Source organism: Dipteris shenzhenensis, chromosome 6 (genome assembly GCF_047967505.1).
Source record: "Dipteris shenzhenensis isolate YYH24624 ecotype China chromosome 6, Dip_SZ_1.0, whole genome shotgun sequence".
Lineage (NCBI taxonomy): Eukaryota > Viridiplantae > Streptophyta > Polypodiopsida > Gleicheniales > Dipteridaceae > Dipteris > Dipteris shenzhenensis.
The window spans coordinates 3,718,498-3,737,575 of record NC_141601.1 but is presented as its reverse complement, the minus strand read 5'-3'; the positions used below and the strand labels follow the sequence as shown (position 1 = coordinate 3,737,575).

Below are 19,078 nucleotides of genomic sequence, written 5' to 3'. Positions count from 1 at the left end.
TAAAGATACAAACAACACTATATATATCTAGATGAATCCAAGAACATGTCCAAACTCATCCTCTAAAATACAACACAGTGTGCAATTTCAATCTCATGATAGTCATTCATTGACATGACAAGAGAAATCACTAATCCGTGATTAGTAGACATTAAAACATTATTATATATTATACACCAATGGTATAACATGTATATGTATTTATGATGGACACCGACCGATTTGTTATGGAGGTGGATCATCTGAGTAGATAGGACTAGTTGAGCTAGACCCGTTGCTTCAGACGGCACCAAATTTGGACATGTGATACTTATTTTATTAATAAAGATATGCACACACGTGTCTAGGTCCTAGGGGCAATAGGAAGAGAAGGGTGCATTAAGGTGCATTGAATGGTAGATGCATGGGTCATAGGATAAGGGTAGGTGTAAATGGGAAGATGGAACTTAAGTGATCTCAAGGGACATTAATGAAAGGGTATCACCCTTTCATTGTAAATCCCACGTAGCATTCTCTATTCAACTTGCATTCATCCACCATCTCTCTCCCACCTTACATGTAGGTCGAAATAGAAACAAGTACTCTCACGAGGGTGAGAGGGCGCTCTTCCCCATTGGAGGGCCAATTGGCATTCAAATTCTGCATGCATTGCACACATTTGCATTCTCGAGAAATCACTTCCTTACTTTTGCTATCAGAGCTTCGACGATCCACTATCGGGACGGGAAAAGAAGGAGAAGAAGTGAGCACGAGCGAGGGCGCAGGCGTGTGGGACAGCAGCCAGCGCAGCATTCGCGGAAGGGAGATGTATGAGAAGGCAGTGCGCAGGGACCGCACGGGAGGCACAGCGGGAGAGCGCCGCAAGAAGGCCACGCGTGTGGAAGCCGGGCGGGAGGCAAGGCGCATGACAACCCCGCATTGGAAGACTTACAAATCTGCACAAGAAACAATGTATTGGCCAAGATCTGGAAGGCCTTCCGTCAGACCTGCACGTGAAACTATGGATTGGCTGAGATCTGAAAGGCCGACCAAAGGCTGACTAGCCGTAAAGGTTCTCTCCGATCATGGAAAGCCCAAAATCTAGAGTCCCTGAGGTAAGGGCTCTCTCTTTTTTTTTGGGTCTTTGGACAGGGAACGGGTTGTCCTAACGGGGTGACTCCCCCAGTGTGATTAGAACCTTAAAATCCTTAAACCGTGAGGAAAAGAGAGCCCCCCGTTCTCCCCGATGGAAAGTCGGATCGGAACAAGATTTAAGGGGGTGATCCACCAACCAAGTACCCCCTATAACGGTATCTAGAGCTCCAATCCAATCAAAACAAGTAGCCCAAATGGAGTGTACCAGTTTACAGCATTAAAACAAGGAAGAAAGGCTAAAAGAGAAGGAAGAAGAGGTCATTTTAAGTGGGTTTTCGACACAAGTGAAGCGGGAGTCGGATAAGTACCACCAACTCTACAACACTTAACTTTTGCTGTAAAATAAACCCCTTTTCTGAAATTACAGCAAGTCATTTTCTCTCTTGTATTACTAAAAGGAAAGAATGGAAGGAGAAAGGATATTTAATAATGAACTTGTCCTTTTTCCTCCACTACCAGAAGGAGATAGGGAGAGAACACCATCACCTCCTCCTGAAGGGGAGACCCTCAAAGAGAGTTACACACATATTGAGTATGATAACCCACGTATAGAATTACCTTCATCTCTCCTTCAAGAATCTCTTGATAGGGAGTTTTCCTTTAAAAATGAAGGGAGAAACGAGTCCATCCAAGAGCAAGGCGCTAAGTTTACGCCTTTAACTCAAAATCCTATACACATGGATTATAATCCAAGAGCAAGAGGGAGAGAGAAGTCTCCCGTTGATAAGCTAGTTTCTCAGCTTAGCCATATGATTTAACAATCCATTATGACAAAATTTGCGACTAAGAGAGTGCTGAATTTTGAGGATGAAGATTTAGGTACCCCCTCGAAGAGAGCCAAATTTCAACCTTGAGAGAGAATAGAGTTTCCAAAGTATGATGGAGCAAGAGAGGCAGATAAAATCCTCAATTGGATTCGCCATTTTGAGCTATATTTTTCCCATCAAGATAAGACCGACCACAAGAAGCTTGCTCTTACCACACTGCATCTACAGAAGGATGCTTTGATGTGGTGGTCCTTATTACAAACGGGAAAGAGCCTATTCTTCAATGGTCCAAATTTGTACAGCAGCTTAAGGCCACTTTCATGCCTCCGAGGCATGAAGAATTGACCTTCCGCTGGGAAAGGCAATTCGATAACGAGAGTAATGCTGAATTTACAACTAGGTTCTGAAAACTCTCTTTAGAGTTACCTGAGAAGAGCGAGGATGATGGAAGAAAGAAGTATTTAGCAGCCCTAACACCGAAAGTGAGGTATGAGGTTGAAATGTTCAACCCAACCACCTTGAAAGACCTCGCTAAATTGACTGAGATTGCTGAGAGGAAATTGAATCCTCAAAAACCTTTCAACAAAGGAAAAGAGAAAGCTATTGTACAAAATATTAACAGCCAATCAAGTCCTAGATGGATACCATTTCCTTCCATGACTGACGATGAGAAGAAAAAGCTAATTAAGGAGGGTAAATGTTTCGGATGTAAGAAACATAAACTAGGGCATCCATGGCATAAATGTCCTACTCTATTAGCCAAAATGCCAAAACCAATTATGTAAAAGGAAAAGGCAAAGCATCCAAGCAAGAGGGTGAGGCCTCTACCTCCTCATCCCAAGACAACATCGAATCAAGAGTAAATGCTATCCATTCAGCCAACACTGGTGTATGGATGTGTGAATTAAATAGAGAGTAGGCATATTCATTGTAGAGTATGGACAGAGTCTAGCTTGTGATGTTTGTTTACTTGTTTCGATATTCCTCAGCCCATTCTCAACATATTGCCAACTCATGGAGTAATATGCATCATGGCCTAGGGTAACATCCATGTTGTGGTTAACAATTACAAAGCTTTTTAAACACTACAATGGGCGGGGAAAATCTATGTAGATGTAGAGCATCTTATAGGATGAATAGGGCTGAAATAGAAGAGTTTTTATTAAAAAAAGAGATTAAAGGTCTATCATTTCTATAGACTAAGTAGTTCTCCATCGCAAAATCAACTATGGCCAAGGTCTACCTAGTTCAATAACACATTTGGGTGAGAGAACATCTTTTGAATACTGACCAATTTGTTGAGAATATATTTCAACTTATTGAGCAGGTAATTATGAAGAGATTTCAGTAGCTTGGTATTCAAAAGAGAATTCTAAGTATGAAGAGACATTGAAGAGGCACTGCAGTGATTATGAAGAGGAGATGCAAATGCAAAAGTAAAAGAGAAGCGTACGCTACAAAAAGAGATAAGAGAGGATCCAGAAGAGGACTTCTATCCATTCAAGCAGGAGGGAGTGTCATGACAAGAGAAATCACTAATCCGTGACTAGTAGACATTAAAACATTATTATATATTATACACCAATGGTATAACATGTATATGTATTTATGATGGACACCAACCGATTTGTTATGGCGGTGGATCATCTAAGTAGATAGGACTAGTGAAGCCGCTACTTCAGACGGGACCAAATTTGGACATGTGATACATATTTTATTAATAAAGATATGCACACACGTGTCTAGGTCCTAGGGGCAACAGAAAGGGAAAGGTGCATTGAATGGTAGATGCATGGGTCATAGGATAAGGGTAGGTGTAAATGGGAAGATAAAACTTGAGTGATCTCAAGGGACATTAATGAAAGGGTATCACCCTTTCATTGTGAATCTCACGTAACATTCTCTATTCACCTTGCATTCAACCGCCATCTCTCTCCCACCTTGCATGTAGGTCGAAATAGAAACAAGTACTCTCACGAGGGCGCTCTTCCCCATTGGAGGGCCAATTGGCATTCAAATTCTACATGCATTGAACACATTTGCATTCTCGAGAAATCAGTTCCTTACATTCATAAGGTCAAAACCATAAACTCCATCACGCATAGTAGGGACTAGCTACTATGACATCCTCACTGACGTCATCAGCGCCCATCAGCGGTAGACCATAGCATAAGCATATGTTCTCACATATACAAATCCACACACCCACACACAATTGATCATCCATTTATACAAAGGTCTTTGTACTAAGTTCTGTCAGCACTCCAGAGGTGAACGGCAGACTCAGCCGTGACAAAGTCTAGCACTAAAGGAGAAGGCTAATCAAAAAGTCGTCCACATTCTCTTCATTCAAGCTACGAGTGCTTGTGAAGACTTTAGTCTCTCCCAAACAAGCATATCTAGCTGATAGGGCAACGCACTGTCCTCTATTGGATGGTCTATCTCTTCATTGTGTATGTTCTCAAAGATGAAACGATGACGCACGTCAACATACTTGATCTGCAAAATATGGAATTCTTCATCGTAGCTATGCAGCACCTCACATTGTATATGATAGCAAAGCACAAGCCTATGTATGGTCAAGATATGAACGGTGCATTCAAGCCACGTTCTCTGGAGTGCTAACAAGACCTTATCGTCCTCACGAGGCAACTTTATTGAGACTTCTGGGGGGGATGATCTCATAGAGACCCACCAGAGCCTAGAGAGGGGATTGCCCATTGTACAATGTACATGGGTACAAATGGCTGTCCACAACAAATGCTGCCAACATGGGGATGGCCCCAATTAGTGGACTTTGTCATTGGATCCCCGAGATTAAACTTTCTAGACCTATGACCTCGCAGTCCACCCCCTCATTCTCATCTATCTTTTGATCTGACACTTCCCAAACCCATCTTGGATCAGGACCACATCATCCACGAGCACCCAAACATAGATGCCAAAGTCCTCCTCACCACCACACTGCAGCACAACACTCCTTCCCTTACACGCGAAAAAAGCACGAAAGCTCTCTATAGGGTTTGTATCTCAAAATTGCTGGTATGATGACAAGTGCAAAGCGCTTAGGCAACACTGGCAATCCAACACTAAATAGAAACATACAAGGAAAGAGTATTAACGTCTATTGCGACAAAGAAATGACAATTTCTTGCCTACCATAAATAAGAGCTCTTAGTGTCTTGTATAGCAATAATTCCAAAGAATTTTGGATGAAGCTTCTGCACAAAAGGTCATGACAAGGATCCCAAACATTTAAAAACTTATGTGGACACATTTTATGACATTTCTAACCAGCTTGCTAGAATGTGATTAGTGTATTCTTCAACCCGTATGGCATCACCTTGCTTAAGTATGCTCCCCATTTCGTGATAAATGTGGTCTTTTCTTTTTCTGGGATGTTATCCAGGAATGGCAAGTGGGCATTTGCTGGGCTGTTTATTGAGATTTCTATAGTAAACACAGAATCTATACTTGCCAAATTTCTTTGGCACAATCACAATTGGAAATAACCAATTGCTTCTATCTACCTGGCAGATAAATCCTGCCCTTAAAATTGATCTGTTTTAGCCTTTACCAAATTTTCATAGTTGGGGTTCATTTGGTACCTTTGATGCCCAATTTTTCGTCCCAAGTTTATCACGTTTAGCTTCCACGTGAGACTTTCACAATTGTAGAGGAGCCGGTTGGAATAGTAAGATCCTATGTATACTTGGGGTGCATTTTCATAGGTCCCAAGTTTATCAAGAAATCAGCAGCATAGGAATGCTTGATGAGAGGGCAAACATCATTATCAAGACTAGAGAGAGTGTTTTCAAGGACACTTCTAGCACGTGAGCACAGAGCCACTTCTCTTTGATTCTCTAGTTTGACCAATGGCCTTATATGGAGGGGCAGTACACCTAGAGACTACCATGGACGGTCCTCTCATCCCCAATCCAGCTTGCAGCTGAGGGATGTGAGTAGTGTTGGTATCCATGGTCTCCAAATAATTCCAATCACAAGGCACATCTACGACCATTTATCGTATACCTATGTATCCAGGATGTTTGTCTGCATGCATGAAGTGCTTTTGTGTGTACTCATGATGTACCACTAGTTGTGGGTCCTAAGGGATGGCCATATGAAAGTGGGTAATACATCGAGAGGGTCCTGTGGGATGGCCATATGAAAAAAAGAAGCGACACATTGACTGTATGTTTGCATGCAATGAGTGCTTGCATATGCTCTTGATGTACCTCGTGCTTTGGGTCCTACGAGATGCCCATGAGAGGATAAATCATCTATGTGGGTCCTACGGAATGGCCATACGGAGCATCTTGTCTAAGCATGTATGTTTGCTATTTGTGGAAGGATGCCTGGTTGTGTTTTTGAACTAATTGAGGCTTTGAGCTTCTATTTGCTTTGAGACTTTTGCTATAGGTTCTGATGGAACAAAGCAAAAAGTTCGGTGCAAACGAGGACAATTGCAATGTTTCAGGAGGGGGGTATGTCATGGGGACGTGAATTTCTAAGGTTTAGGAATTTAAGGTCATGACTGCCCTAGCCTCCAACTAATGAAAACAGTTCAAAGGACACTTCACTGCAATTAATTCCATGGGCCAAGGCAAGGATCTGAAGGTTACAGAGGGGTGAAAATCCCTTTTGCTAAAAATAGCTCCAGGGGCAGGCTTGGATAGCTGGCTTAGAAAGCAAGCAAAAAAGTCAAAATTTACTTTCAGGGCTTGTTTTTAGACCACAGAAGAACAGGGAGAGGCAAGCCACATGCTGGAAAAGTGCTCCAAGGCTATTCTATAACATTGCCTAGCTGCTTTTCGACTACCAGGATAGTCCGTGGGCTGTTGGTGGGCTGCTAGGGCTGCCAGAAGCTCAAAAACGAAATTCGTTTTTGTGCCAGGAGCCTCCAAATCAGTTCGTTTTTGCTGCATGCCTACTGTTCATGCCTCCCCAGAGGCCCAAATCTGATTCGCACTTCTTCCAGGAGCTTTTTAGGCTAGGTGCCTATCAAAATCGCACTTTTTCAGGCAGTTTGGAGCTGCCAAGCAACTCGATTTGCTTCCAAACTTGGCAATTCTCTTCTAGCAGGTTTTCTAGGGTTGCTTTCACTGATTTTCACCTGCCAGAGTGCCACCGGAATTTCGTTTTTCCATGTTTGCTGATTTCCCAAGCTTTCCTGAGCTTTCCGATCAGTTGATTGCTTTTCGGGATCTTTCCTACTGCCTTGGAACCTTCAGATCCTTTTGCTTTGTGCAGCTAGCCTTTCTGTTTGCCAGGAGTAGCCAGGTGTGGTTGTTTTGCTGGCCTCTGTCTTGCTAGGACTCCCTTGACGGGTATTCAGAGCCACCAAGACAAATTGAGTTGTTTTGCTGGCCTCTGTCTTGCTAGGACTCCCTTGATGGGTATTCAAAGCTATCAAGACAGATTGAGCTGTTTTGCTGGCCTCTGTCTTGCTAGGACTCCCTTGACGGGTATTCAGAGCTACCAAGACAGATTGGGCTGATTTCTCTCCTACCAGGACTCCCCAAGTGGGTATCAGAGCTGCCACGTTAGAACCCTCACCCAGATTCAAAAGAAGGGCTGCCATGAAATGTTGCACTGGACTGGGATGCCTTTTGTTGTGATTGCATAGCAAGACGGAAGTGCCTGTGATCGGATTATTCAGTTGGCTGACTATGGGCTGATGCACTGCGGTGCTATTCTTGTACTTGCAAGCCTTCTGAATAAAAGATAAATAAATACCAAAAGGGGCGCTAACTTTAGGGCCATTCTGGTGTCCGGTGCAAGACGGAGGCGATCTAGCTTGTTGTGTTCTAAGTTGATTTGGTTTGCTGTGGAAAGTTCTAAGTGGGTGTCTGCTGGTTATTAACTGTTCACCGCCCTTGGGAGTTCCCGAAGGCCCGTTACAATCCCGGCCCCAAGATACTTACAGATCCATCTCTCCCATGTAGTACGGATAAGGCCAGCATAGGTGGCAAAATGGGGGCCATGGCTGTGGCAACACCTTAATAAAGAGGCTAATAGGGCTGTTATAGGGGGCCCTACAAAGGCCAGTCCTAGCGCTGGAGGTCGGGCTACATAGGCCCTGGTGGCCCATATGATGGGTTGATCAGCCCTACAGGAAGGCTGGTGGGACCAGCACATGGAGGCGGGGCAGACTTGGCCTCCTCCCTCTTTAAATAGGGGAACTAGCCCTTGTTCTAACCATTTATTACATCAAAAAAAATGACAGAAAAAGGGGGGACGTAAGTAAAAAGTTGACATCAATATACCTAGATGAATCCAGGAACATTCCCAAACTCATCCTCTAAAAACACAACATAGTGCAGTTTCAATCTCACGATAGTAACTCATAAGATTGAAAACCATAAACTCCATCATGCATAGCAGGGACTAGCTACTATGACATCCCCACTGACATCATCAGTGCCCAACAATAGGTGTAGAGCTCACACATACAAATCCACACACCCACACATACTTGAGCATCCATTTATACAAAGTCTTTGTACTGAGTTTCTATCGGCACTCCGGAGGTGAAGGGCAAACTCAGCCATGACGAAGGCTAGCACTAAAGGAGAAAACTAATCAAAAAGTAGTCCAAATTTCTTCATTCAAGCTACAACTACTTGTGAAGTCTAAACGATTTCATTTTAGTCTCTCCCAAATGAGCATCTAGATCTAAATCTAGCTGATAGGGCAATGCACCATTTAAGATAGAAAGAATTATCGCAATACCAGCAAGCCGCAACTTGGACGAAAACTTCACAAGGTGAAATTTGCATGTCCGCTAATACGGCAAAAGCATATACCTAGATGAATCCAGGAACATTCTCAAACTCATCCTCTAAAAACACAACATAGTGCAGTTTCAATCTCACGATAGTCACTCATAAGATTGAAAAACCATAAACTCCATCACGCATAGTAGGGACTAGCTACTATGACATCCCCACTGACGTCATCAGCGCCCAACAATGGGTGTAGACCATAGTATAAAAGTATGCTCTCACACATACAAATCCACACACCCACACATACTTGAGCATCCATTTATACAAAGTCTTCGTACTGAGTTTCTATCGGCACTCCGGAGGTGAAGGGCAAACTCAGCCATGACGAAGGCCAGCACTAAAGGAGAAGGCTAATCAAAAAGTAGTCCAAATCTCTTCATTCAAGCTACAACTGCTTGTGAAGTCTAAACGATTTCATTTTAGTCTCTCCCAAACGAACATCTAAATCTAAATCTAGATGATTGGGCAACGCACCATTTAAGATAGAAAGAATTATCTCAATACCAGCAGGCCGCAACTTGGACAAAGTTGACATCAAAACAAGACAAGAAGTTACTTCGTAATCTCGTACTCATTCTCACATATTTAGAGCATAAAATTCTAAATAGCCTAGTCTGCAATAATTTGCCTTCACTGTTATTGTGTTCATGAATGCAATTTTAGTAAAAATAAACTAAAATTGTGTTTATAAGTTGCACTATAGTTGACAAAAGAGAGAAGGCATCCTTGATGCCTTTATTCAAGCAAAAAAATGTGGACTGTCTGTTGCTCACAAAAAGCACCACAGCTATACGAACTTTTCATTCACCTCCTCCAAAGGAAATTTTGTTTTGCTTCCACACGTGTATGCCAGGTTCAGCCAGTGAGCGCCTTAAACAGAGTTACCATCTCTCCCTCATAATATCTATACTCTTTTCTAGAGGTATAAGGTGAACTGGCTTGGCACGAAGTTAGCACTTTTACAATCAAGAAAATCAAGAGCAGAGACCCTACTTCTCCTATGACAAAGGTTATAGAGAAGTTCTCAGTATCAAAAAAATTTATACAAACAATTAATCCAGTTCATGCAGACAACATCCAGGTTCCAAAAGTTCTTTCAATAGCCCATATTTTATAAAAAATTAAAGCTCACAATAAAACCAGAAAATCTAAAATTTTACAAAATGAACCCCTACCTTGCATATGTGTCCCTTGTACTCCTGGAGCAGATCTCCAGTGGACCTTGAAAGGATTCATTCAGAGCCAGAAATTTTTGTCAAAATCTTGCTCACACTGGAGTACAGCTACACTAAGCTTAATAAAAACACAGCCTAAGAAGAATTTGATATAGAAGACCTTTCAATCAGCCGAAGGGTAGAGTCCATACAGGCTGCTAAGATGCACTTCTTGTCATTTGACAGACAGATACTTGTGACTGCCTGCCCCAGGTTATCCACAACCTCGCTAGAATCAAAATGACAAATACAGAACTGTTACCAACATATCACAATTGCCAGACTGACTTCATCGTAAACTTAACTATTTTGATTTTAACTGATACTCATGTCCAGCCAATGTCACACCATTCAATACCTGCCAATACGAAGGTCAAAAGTGCGGACAGTCCCGTCCACAGAACCACCTATGATCTCTGTGTCTGTGACAACCAAGGATGTAACACTATCTGCAAATGTGTCCATTGTCTGCCAACATCAAGAAAATCATATCAGCGGTCTATGGTTGGAAGATACATTAGATTACTAAGCGTTTCGATCTCTGAAGTAAAGTCACCTCGGACTTGGTAAGTATTTGTAAGCATTAAACAATATCAAAACATCTACCTGAACTGGCTCCAGACTCTGAGATCGACAGTCCCAAGCCTTAATGGTGCGATCATAGCCAGCAGAGATGACTATTGAAACGTACTCGTTAAATTTCACAGAATTTACCTGCACATAACAAAGTAGGGCCAGTGGCTTTAACATACCTATAGCTTGCTATCAGATGCTCCTCATCCTTTATTTTGTGTTAGTAAAATGTAACAAATTAGGATATGAAAAGGGACATTTGTAAGAAAATTAAATCAAAGTGACCTCGCTATCATGACCACGGAACTTGCGAATAACCCGGCCTGTAGAGACATCCCAATAAAACAACTGTCGGTCTCCTCCACATGAGCACAGCTTTGAATTGTCTCTACAAACATAGTCATGTAACAAACATCTACGTTGAGAAATCACCTCTCTCTCTCTCTCTCTCTCTCTCTCTCTCTCTCTCATCTCATCTCATCTCATCTCATCTCATCTCAGTGCCACCAGGTTTCTTGGATATATGGAACCTGAACATGTACTAGGAGTGCTAGCCCTAAGTGCCTGACACGCTTCTGTTACTTTGCTACTCTAGTATTTTGTTCACTAGCTGAGCATGTTAGCATTTTAGCTTTTGCTTTCAGTTTTCGGCTTTCAGCTTTCAGTTCTCAGAAGGGTCTTAGTGAACCCTTTGCTTCAACCCTCAGTGACTTGTATGAGGTACTTCTTGGATTCGCACTTTGTCTCATAGGCCCGCGAGGCCTCTTGCAGATGTTAATACATCTTTCTTTCTCTCCCCCCATACCACAGCCCGTCGTACAGCGCCGTACCACAGCCCGCCGTTCGTACCTCCGTACCACAGCCCGTCGTCTCGTACATCGTCCAGATCTGTATCACATCCGCCGTACAGCTCCGTACAGTCCACCGTACAGCTCCGCAACTCATCCGTACAGCTCGCCATACAGTCCCGTAACCCATCGTACATTATCTGTGCAGTCCGATGTACCCTTTCTGTACATCCCGTACCAGTCCGTCATACCAGCCCCATACTTTCTCGTACTTTCTTGCAACAAGCTCCTAGGGTCTCTAACCCCGAGTTAGGCTAAACCCCCAGCCTAACTCGGGGGTTAGGTTTAGCTAGGGAGTTCTAAAGAAAATGGAATGGCCTACCCTCTCCTCCAAATCCCCCTCCACTCCATCAACCTCAACTATCAGGACTCAATACTCTACAGTTGCAGCCATAACACCCTCTCCGTATGCATCTCTCTCTCTCTCTCTCTCTCTCTCTCTCTCTCTATATATATATATATATATGTTACTAAACGCCTTGTTTAGTAACAACTCCAAGGATTTTTGGTGCAAGTTCCTTGAGCGGAAATCACCCTCACCTCTCACCAACACCCAAGTTTGGCACACATATGCACGCAGCCATTATGATGTCCCCCACCAACCTGCCCTTGATCTCTCTCACTCACCCCGTCCCACCACTTGCACTCTGCTTACTAGAGGTGGCGTCAAGGACGCAGCATTGAAACTTCACAATGGCCAAGCGAAAGATCACGAAGGGCTCTGCACTGAATTTGTTGCATATGGAATTGGCATCCTAGCCCTAATCCTAGCTAAGCTATTCAATGACACAATTTGCCTTGGCTTCCCACACACTTGGACCCTTAACACTATCACTCCTATTCACAAGGCATGGGATCCCATGAGCCCAGGAAACTACAGGACCATTATGATTGAACAAGTCATGTCCAAGATCTGTGCATCAGTGCTTGACACAGAGGTCAGCCGGTTCACAAAGATGCAGGACTCAAGTCAGAGGGGCAGTTAGGTTCTAACGGGATCATGGGACCATGGATCATGTACTCACACTCCGGAGCATCATAGAGGAGGCCAGATCACGAAAGCAAAGCGTTTACGGTTGCTTTGTGGACTTCCACAAAGCCCTAAACACGGGCCCGCCTCATTAGGCACCTGCAGGAGCTAGGATATGACCAGAAGATCGTATGGGCAGTTATGGCACTATATGAGAGAGTCTCAGGCCGAGTTCGGACAGGTGCCAGGTGGACAAAGGAGATTATGAACACCATTGGTGTCAAACAAGGTTGCCTGCTATCACCAATCTTGTTTGGCCTCTACATAGACGAGCTCAAGGACATTATAGGGGACTGACTGCTCTCTCGCTGGTACCTTGGTTCAGATCCTCTTAGACGCAGAGGACATGGTATTGATGTCCTCTTCTCCGGAGGGGCTCCAGAGACACTTGGATGCATTGCATACGTTTTGCGAGACACACGATTTCAAGGTCAACCTTGGCAAAACGTAGAGGATGTGATATTGACACTTGGATGCATTGCATACTTTTTGTGAGACACGATTTGAAGGTCAGCCTTGGCAAAACGTCAGAGTCGTGCTTACACGGAAGCATGATTTCCAATCGAATATAGAATTTTAGAACTTTTATAAATTCCACATTAAAATACCACAACTTTAAATGCATTCACACCACATAACAACAAGAAAATAAAACAGATAGAGATAAGTACACCGGCACCTGATTGGGTAAGTATGAGGCCGCTCCCCCCAACTAGGTAAACCCAATTGTTTTTTTTTTTAATTCAATGATGCTTAGCCTCACTACAATGGTAGTACACATCTTTGGACAAAACCCCCTCTTGGAAATCCAGAGTTCTAGACCAAGACTCAAATAAAGGACTATTACAATGATCTTTCTTTTCAAAGTGGGACTCAAATGTACATATGACTGACATAATCTAAACAAGGTTAGAAACTTTGGAAATCAAAGGGAACATGTTCAGTATAAATAAAATCAGTTTTAGAAAGTGAAATCTGAAAATCACTTTCTCGTAACCTAAAAGACAAAAAACGGAATTGAATGCGAGAAAATCAGCGCGTAAAAGAAAGCGTAGTGATTGATAAAAGTGAAATACATGAAGAATACTTGCCCCATGAACCAAAAGGGTGGACAGTGGTTAAGCGCCAGAGATGGCAGGAAAGGGGGAAGATGAGAGGGGAGAGGAAAGAGGAGAGAGAGAGATAGGAGGGAAAGGGGTAGAGGGAGAGGAAGAGAGAGAGAGAGGAGGAGTGAGGGGTAGAGAGATTGGGATAAAGATTATAGGCAGCATGTAGGAGGAAGGAGGTGGGGGTAGATAGGATTAGATGTCACATCAAAAGGTACACAAATAGGGGTGGATGGGGACTTACATAGTCCCTCCACATTTCCCACCAAAGAGGCCTCTAAAGGTCCTCTAAATTGCCCCTTTTTTCCCCTTCATTACAGCCATCCCCAGCCATCCCTTCCCATAGAATTTTGCCCTCAAAATTTTTTCCCATGAAAAAGACTTCTATTAAGTAAGAACAAAAACCCGCGAGAGCAAGCTCAAAGCGGAATAGATCATGATTAAAGACAAATAGCTCGAGGAGTTCACTCATAAATATGTAAGCATAGCACATGGGTTCAATCGAAGGAGTTTTTTATTAAAAAACCCCTCAGAGTGAGGTGGAAAGAAGCCAAGGCTGAGGCTGAAAGTGCCATCTCAACCCTGTAGTAGATTCAGAGAAGAAAGGAGAATCCTTCCATTCCCTGAAGAAAGAAGCCCTCCTAGCTGAGGCTGCACGGGAGTCCCCCTGCATACCCGTCCATACGGCCATCAGAGTGTGTACGATGTCTGTCCAGATACTAGCCAATGTGTGCGAGGGATGAACCTGAGTACCCTCCATAGCCTCTGTGCATCTGGCTCTCCAGATATGCCAGGCTGCTATGCTCGCTAGAATCTCCCAAGAAGTATCCACAGAGGCATGTACAGCTGTAAAAGGACGGTGTGGTACCACATCCAACGAACAAAACTCAACCCGATGATGTCGAACCGAAATGGCCCGAGAGGAGTCAACTCCCTCATAGAAAACCTGAGGTCCTGTAAGAGAAAGCCAAGCCACCGAGCCCCAAGTCATAAAAAGTGGGGAATGGGCAAAGTGACTGAAGATCCTGGCTATCCCCATCCAAATCAATCTCGCCTGTCTGCAATCCCATAAGCAATGCTGAATAGACTCCGAAGCAGAAAGGCAACGAGGGCAAGTAGGGTCGGCTCCGAATCTGGACCTCCAAAGGTTCACTGCAATCCCTCCATGGATAGAAAGCCAAAAGAAGATAGTGATCTTTCTATTCCTGTGGGATTTCCAGAGCCTCCTCCAGAAGTACCTCTGCTGATCCGCAGTAATACCAAAAGTCTCCCAATGAGGAACTCTGGAGGGTCTCCAACCTCTACTACTGAGCTGAAATCTCCTGGCATTACTGACCGTGTAACGAAAGAAGGGGATGCTCTTCTCTCGATGCCCCGCGTCAATCCACTCCCACTCTCCGGGGTCCCACTGTAAATACCTGATGGGAACTCCTCCATAGAGCCAGAGCCTCCAAGACCCGGTGGAGAGTAGCTGGGAGTCAGGGTCTAAGAACCACTCTGAATCTGATCCCTGCATCAAAAGACCTACAACCTTGATAGGCTGAAAAGCAGACTCAAGCAAGATGTCCTCTGTGGACCTGAGCAATCTGCCACCATCCTGGACACTAAAAACCAAAGCATCCTCCTGTGCATCTCGGAAAGCAGGGACCTGAAGCGGAACCCCGCCTCTCGAGAAAGTACCTGCCCAAGTGGAGGAAGTGAGTGGCATATCATCTGTGTCTATCCAAGCCTCTGGAAGGGCTGCCTCAATCTGCAAGATCCTCCCTGCACTCCCTCTGAGATGTCCTGTCAACCTTGATTTGGTTTCCTCTGGAAGCCTACGGAAAGCTTTCCAAGATCCCAAAGAAGAAGCAGGTCCCCTCTCCCACCTGGCCCACTGCATGTAGAGTGAGGCACCCAGTGGCCTGCCAAGATCATCTAAAATAATGTCGTTCCACATGATGGGCTGCCTATCAATCTCTTCTCGGGAGGAAGGAGGAATCCTCCGAAGAGAGCTTCTGAAACTGGCCCAAGCTTTCAGAATGGCAACCATGAGAGGGGACGAAGGTGACCTGAGGTGTGCTGTGGTGAAGATCCATCTAACACTGCTCATCCAGTCTCCTCCTGAGGAAGGTGTGCACCTCTGTATGCTGCTGATAAGAAAGTCCTTCCACGGTTCCTGTCCTGGCATAAGTCCTCGCACCACCATCTTGCAAAGTAAAGCTCTGCACTGTAAATCTGGATCAATAATATTGAGACCCCCATCCTGTGTAGGGAGGATGAGGGTCTCCCAAGCCACCTTGACTAAGGCATCTGCTGTGCCATCAAGCCCACTCCAGAGAAAGTTCCTGATCGGTCTTCTGAGCTGAATGATGCAGTCCCTAGAACGGCACCAACATGAACATATAAACCAGGCTGTGGCCAAGAGGACCTGGTTGACCACCACAACTCTAGAGGCAAGATCCAGCTTGGCTGAGCTCCAAAAGAGAAGCTTCCTTCTGATGCTCTCCAACACGGGAGCAAACTGCTGCGTGATAGAAATACCCAAGCCGACCTGGCAGCCCAAATACCTGATAGGCACACCCCTCTGAACCCAAGTGAACCCTATGTCAAGCCCCCAAACTAGAGTGTCCTCATCACTGATCCAAAATCCATTGGATTTATGCCAATTTATCTGCGCCCCTGCCGCCAAGCAAAATAAATCCAATGCTGTCCTGAAAGAAGTGAGCGTCTGTGGAGAGGCATCCAAATAAATCGCTGTGTCGTCAGCCAACTCACTGTCAAGTAGCTCCTCTTCTCTTCTGATGGGAAGTCTCAGCCCAAAGATGTCAGCTTGAGATCTAACATAGATACTCATAGCTTCGGCCACGAACAAAAAAAGGAAAGGAGCAAGGGGGCATCCCTGACGGACTGATCTCGAAATCTGAAATCTCTCACCCCTTACCCCACCAATAAGTACCTCGCTATGGGCTGATCTGTACAAAGAGGCAACACCTCTGATCCAAACATCAGTGAATCCAAAGCGTAGAAGGGTGCCCTCCAAAAAACTCCAATCTACTCTGTCATAAGCTTTTTCAAAATCCAATAGTAGAATGGCAAGATTCTGGCCACTGCATGGCCCACTCTGAAGCTTCCCAGAAAGAAAAAATGTTATCAAAAATACTTTTCCATGCACAAAACCCGTCTGAGTGTCATGAATAAGATCAGGGAGAAGTGGCTGCAATCGGAGGCTGATAGCCTTGGCCAGAATCTTGTAACAAGTCCCCAGAAGTGTGATAGGCCTCCACTGGGACAATAAATTTCTGCTACCTCCTTTTGGGATAAGGTGGATGAGACCCTCTGTAAGCGACCCAGGCATCTCGCCAGAGTCCCAAATGGCCTGCATGGCTGAAGTAATATAGTCTCCAATCATATCCCAAAATGCAATGAAAAAAGACGGGGTGAGGCCATCTAAACCTGGGCACTTGCCCTTGTGAAGGGCTGAAAGTGCAGTCCTAAACTCTGTGTTGGTGAAAGGTGCGTCGAGTAGAACATGCATATCCGGATTCACCAACACAGGGATACTCTGCCAAATAGCCTGTCTAGCATCCTCTCTATCGTGTGTCTCAGGATCAGCAGTAAGGAGGGTGGCATAGAAATCTGAAGCTATGCGTAAGACATCATCAGGCTCTGTCTGTAAAACCCCATGTGAGTCAATAAGCTGGGATACACTCTCTCTACTATGTCTAGGGCCAAGAGTAGAGAAAAAGTGTTTATTGACTCTACCACCCATCTGAATCCAGAAGGACTCCCGTGCATGAAAGGCATACTCTGCTCTCTGATCAAGCAATAACTGCAGATGAGCCCTTGCTGCAGCAAGGCGCTCCTGAATCCAAGCATCTGAAGGCCGTTTCTGCTCTTCCCTCTGCAAAGCTGCCAACTGCTGGCGAACACCAATCTCACATCTGAGAATATCTCGTCTCCTGGTACAAGCAACTGAGCAGTAAAAGTCGCTAATACCAGAAAGGGCAGCGGCTACATGTGATGGATGTGGCTGCCCACCCTGGACATGAGCAAACCATATCTGTAGGGCTGCCTCTGTAAGGTCCTCCTCTGTGTAAAAGGCATCTGGAATCCTGATGCTGGCAGACCGGCCTCTCAAGTGAGGCTCTGAGATAGCCAGCACAACAGGGAAGTGGTCTGAAGTGGAAACCCCCGCAGCAATGCATACCGATCCACCTCTGTCTAGTGCCCAGTCATCTACATAAAATCTGTCAATGCGTGCATGAATAGGCATCTGTTGCCTCCTGCTCGACCAAGAGAACAGGAGGGACTGTGGCTGAATAAGAAAGGCATCATCACACCAAGTATCTCTGCCACAGAAATGGAAAAGGAAGGCATCCCAAGCTGCTCTCTCCAAAGAGTGAAGTCCGCCTTCTCTACCCCCTTTTTTGTCTGACGGTAACTCGACCATGTTAAAGTCACCTCCAATCACCCATGAATCCACAATGGGGGCCCAGGAGAGCAAAGTCTTCCACATAAGGACACGTTCCCCTCTAATGTTGGAGGCATATAGGTTAAGGAAGCCAACCTTACGCCCTCCAATCAAAAGAATAATCCACTGAGCTCTAGAGGGGATAATGACTCCGTGCCCAACAACTAAGGGGAGAACCGACTGCGAAACTGAAATAGAAGTGCCTCCCCTGGTACCCAAGGCAGGCGACCAAAAAGTATGGCCAGAAAGCAACTTGCCTGACTTGGCACAATCTCTATAATCCAGCTTGTGCTCTTGAATAAATAATATATCAATGGAACCCCCAGTAACACCTGGATGAAGCTGATCCCAGATCAGCTGTCTACGGCGGCGATGTGGGACGCCACCTAGGCCCTGTATGTTCCAACTGATAATCCTCATCGACGGGAGAATGTAGAGTGGAACACCTTACCCGACCTAGTGGCGGAAACAAACCCCTCAACAGGGGAAGACCTCCTGCTCGAGGAGGGAGGGATGGAACCAAGTGGTGGAAAATCAACAGGGGAAAGAATCCTGGCACCTGAAGAAGAAGCCCTGTCAATAGGAAACCCAACCACTGGCTCCCCAAAAGTAGCGGGCACAAACTCCTCCTCTGGGAAATCTGAACTCTCTGCCAAGGCTGAAAACGAGTTCCTGTGGAGCAAGCCAGACACCGGAGTGTGAAGGATCCCTTGTGAGGGAAGAGGATCAATAGTGTAAGCTATCCCCTTCCCCCTATCCAAGGGAGGAAGTGAGGAATGCTCTCTATCCTGTGTCTGCCCAGCCGCGGAGATCTCTCCTGCCTCAAGAGGAGCATCTGGCACTGCTGGATCTAAGGAAGAAGCTGCAACTGGGAAGGAGGTCGAAGCTTCAGCGTCTCGGACTATGCAAGGTGAGACAGGAGGGACAGCTCGAGGTGAAGCAGAGTCTACTAAGGTACCCTCGTGAACTGAGGGAGGGACCTGCACACGTACTGGAACCCACTGTAGAGCGCCGCGTGTGCCTGAGGGAGGTGGGGGTCGAGGAGCAGGTGAAGGACCTGTACCACCCCCCTGTCGAGGCCGAGGAATAGGTGCTGGACCTGTACCACCACCTAACTGAGGAGGACCGCCAAGCGAAGGACGAGGAGCAGGAGCTGGACCTG

General features: G+C 45.2%; 1 protein-coding gene across 1 annotated transcript in view; it reads right to left on the bottom strand.

Annotated features, from left to right (window-relative positions):
• The window catches only part of LOC147900652 (Transducin/WD40 repeat-like superfamily protein), a 67,667-nt gene that overhangs the window by 37,814 nt on the left and 10,775 nt on the right, over nt 1-19,078 (bottom strand). The window contains exons 2-6 of the mRNA XM_087375909.1: nt 10,765-10,867; nt 10,513-10,620; nt 10,265-10,374; nt 10,028-10,135; nt 9,868-9,913 (exon numbers count right to left, since the gene is read on the bottom strand). Coding sequence (XP_087232035.1) covers nt 9,868-9,913; nt 10,028-10,135; nt 10,265-10,374; nt 10,513-10,620; nt 10,765-10,867 — 475 coding nt within the window. The remainder of the gene's footprint in view (nt 1-9,867; nt 9,914-10,027; nt 10,136-10,264; nt 10,375-10,512; nt 10,621-10,764; nt 10,868-19,078) is intronic.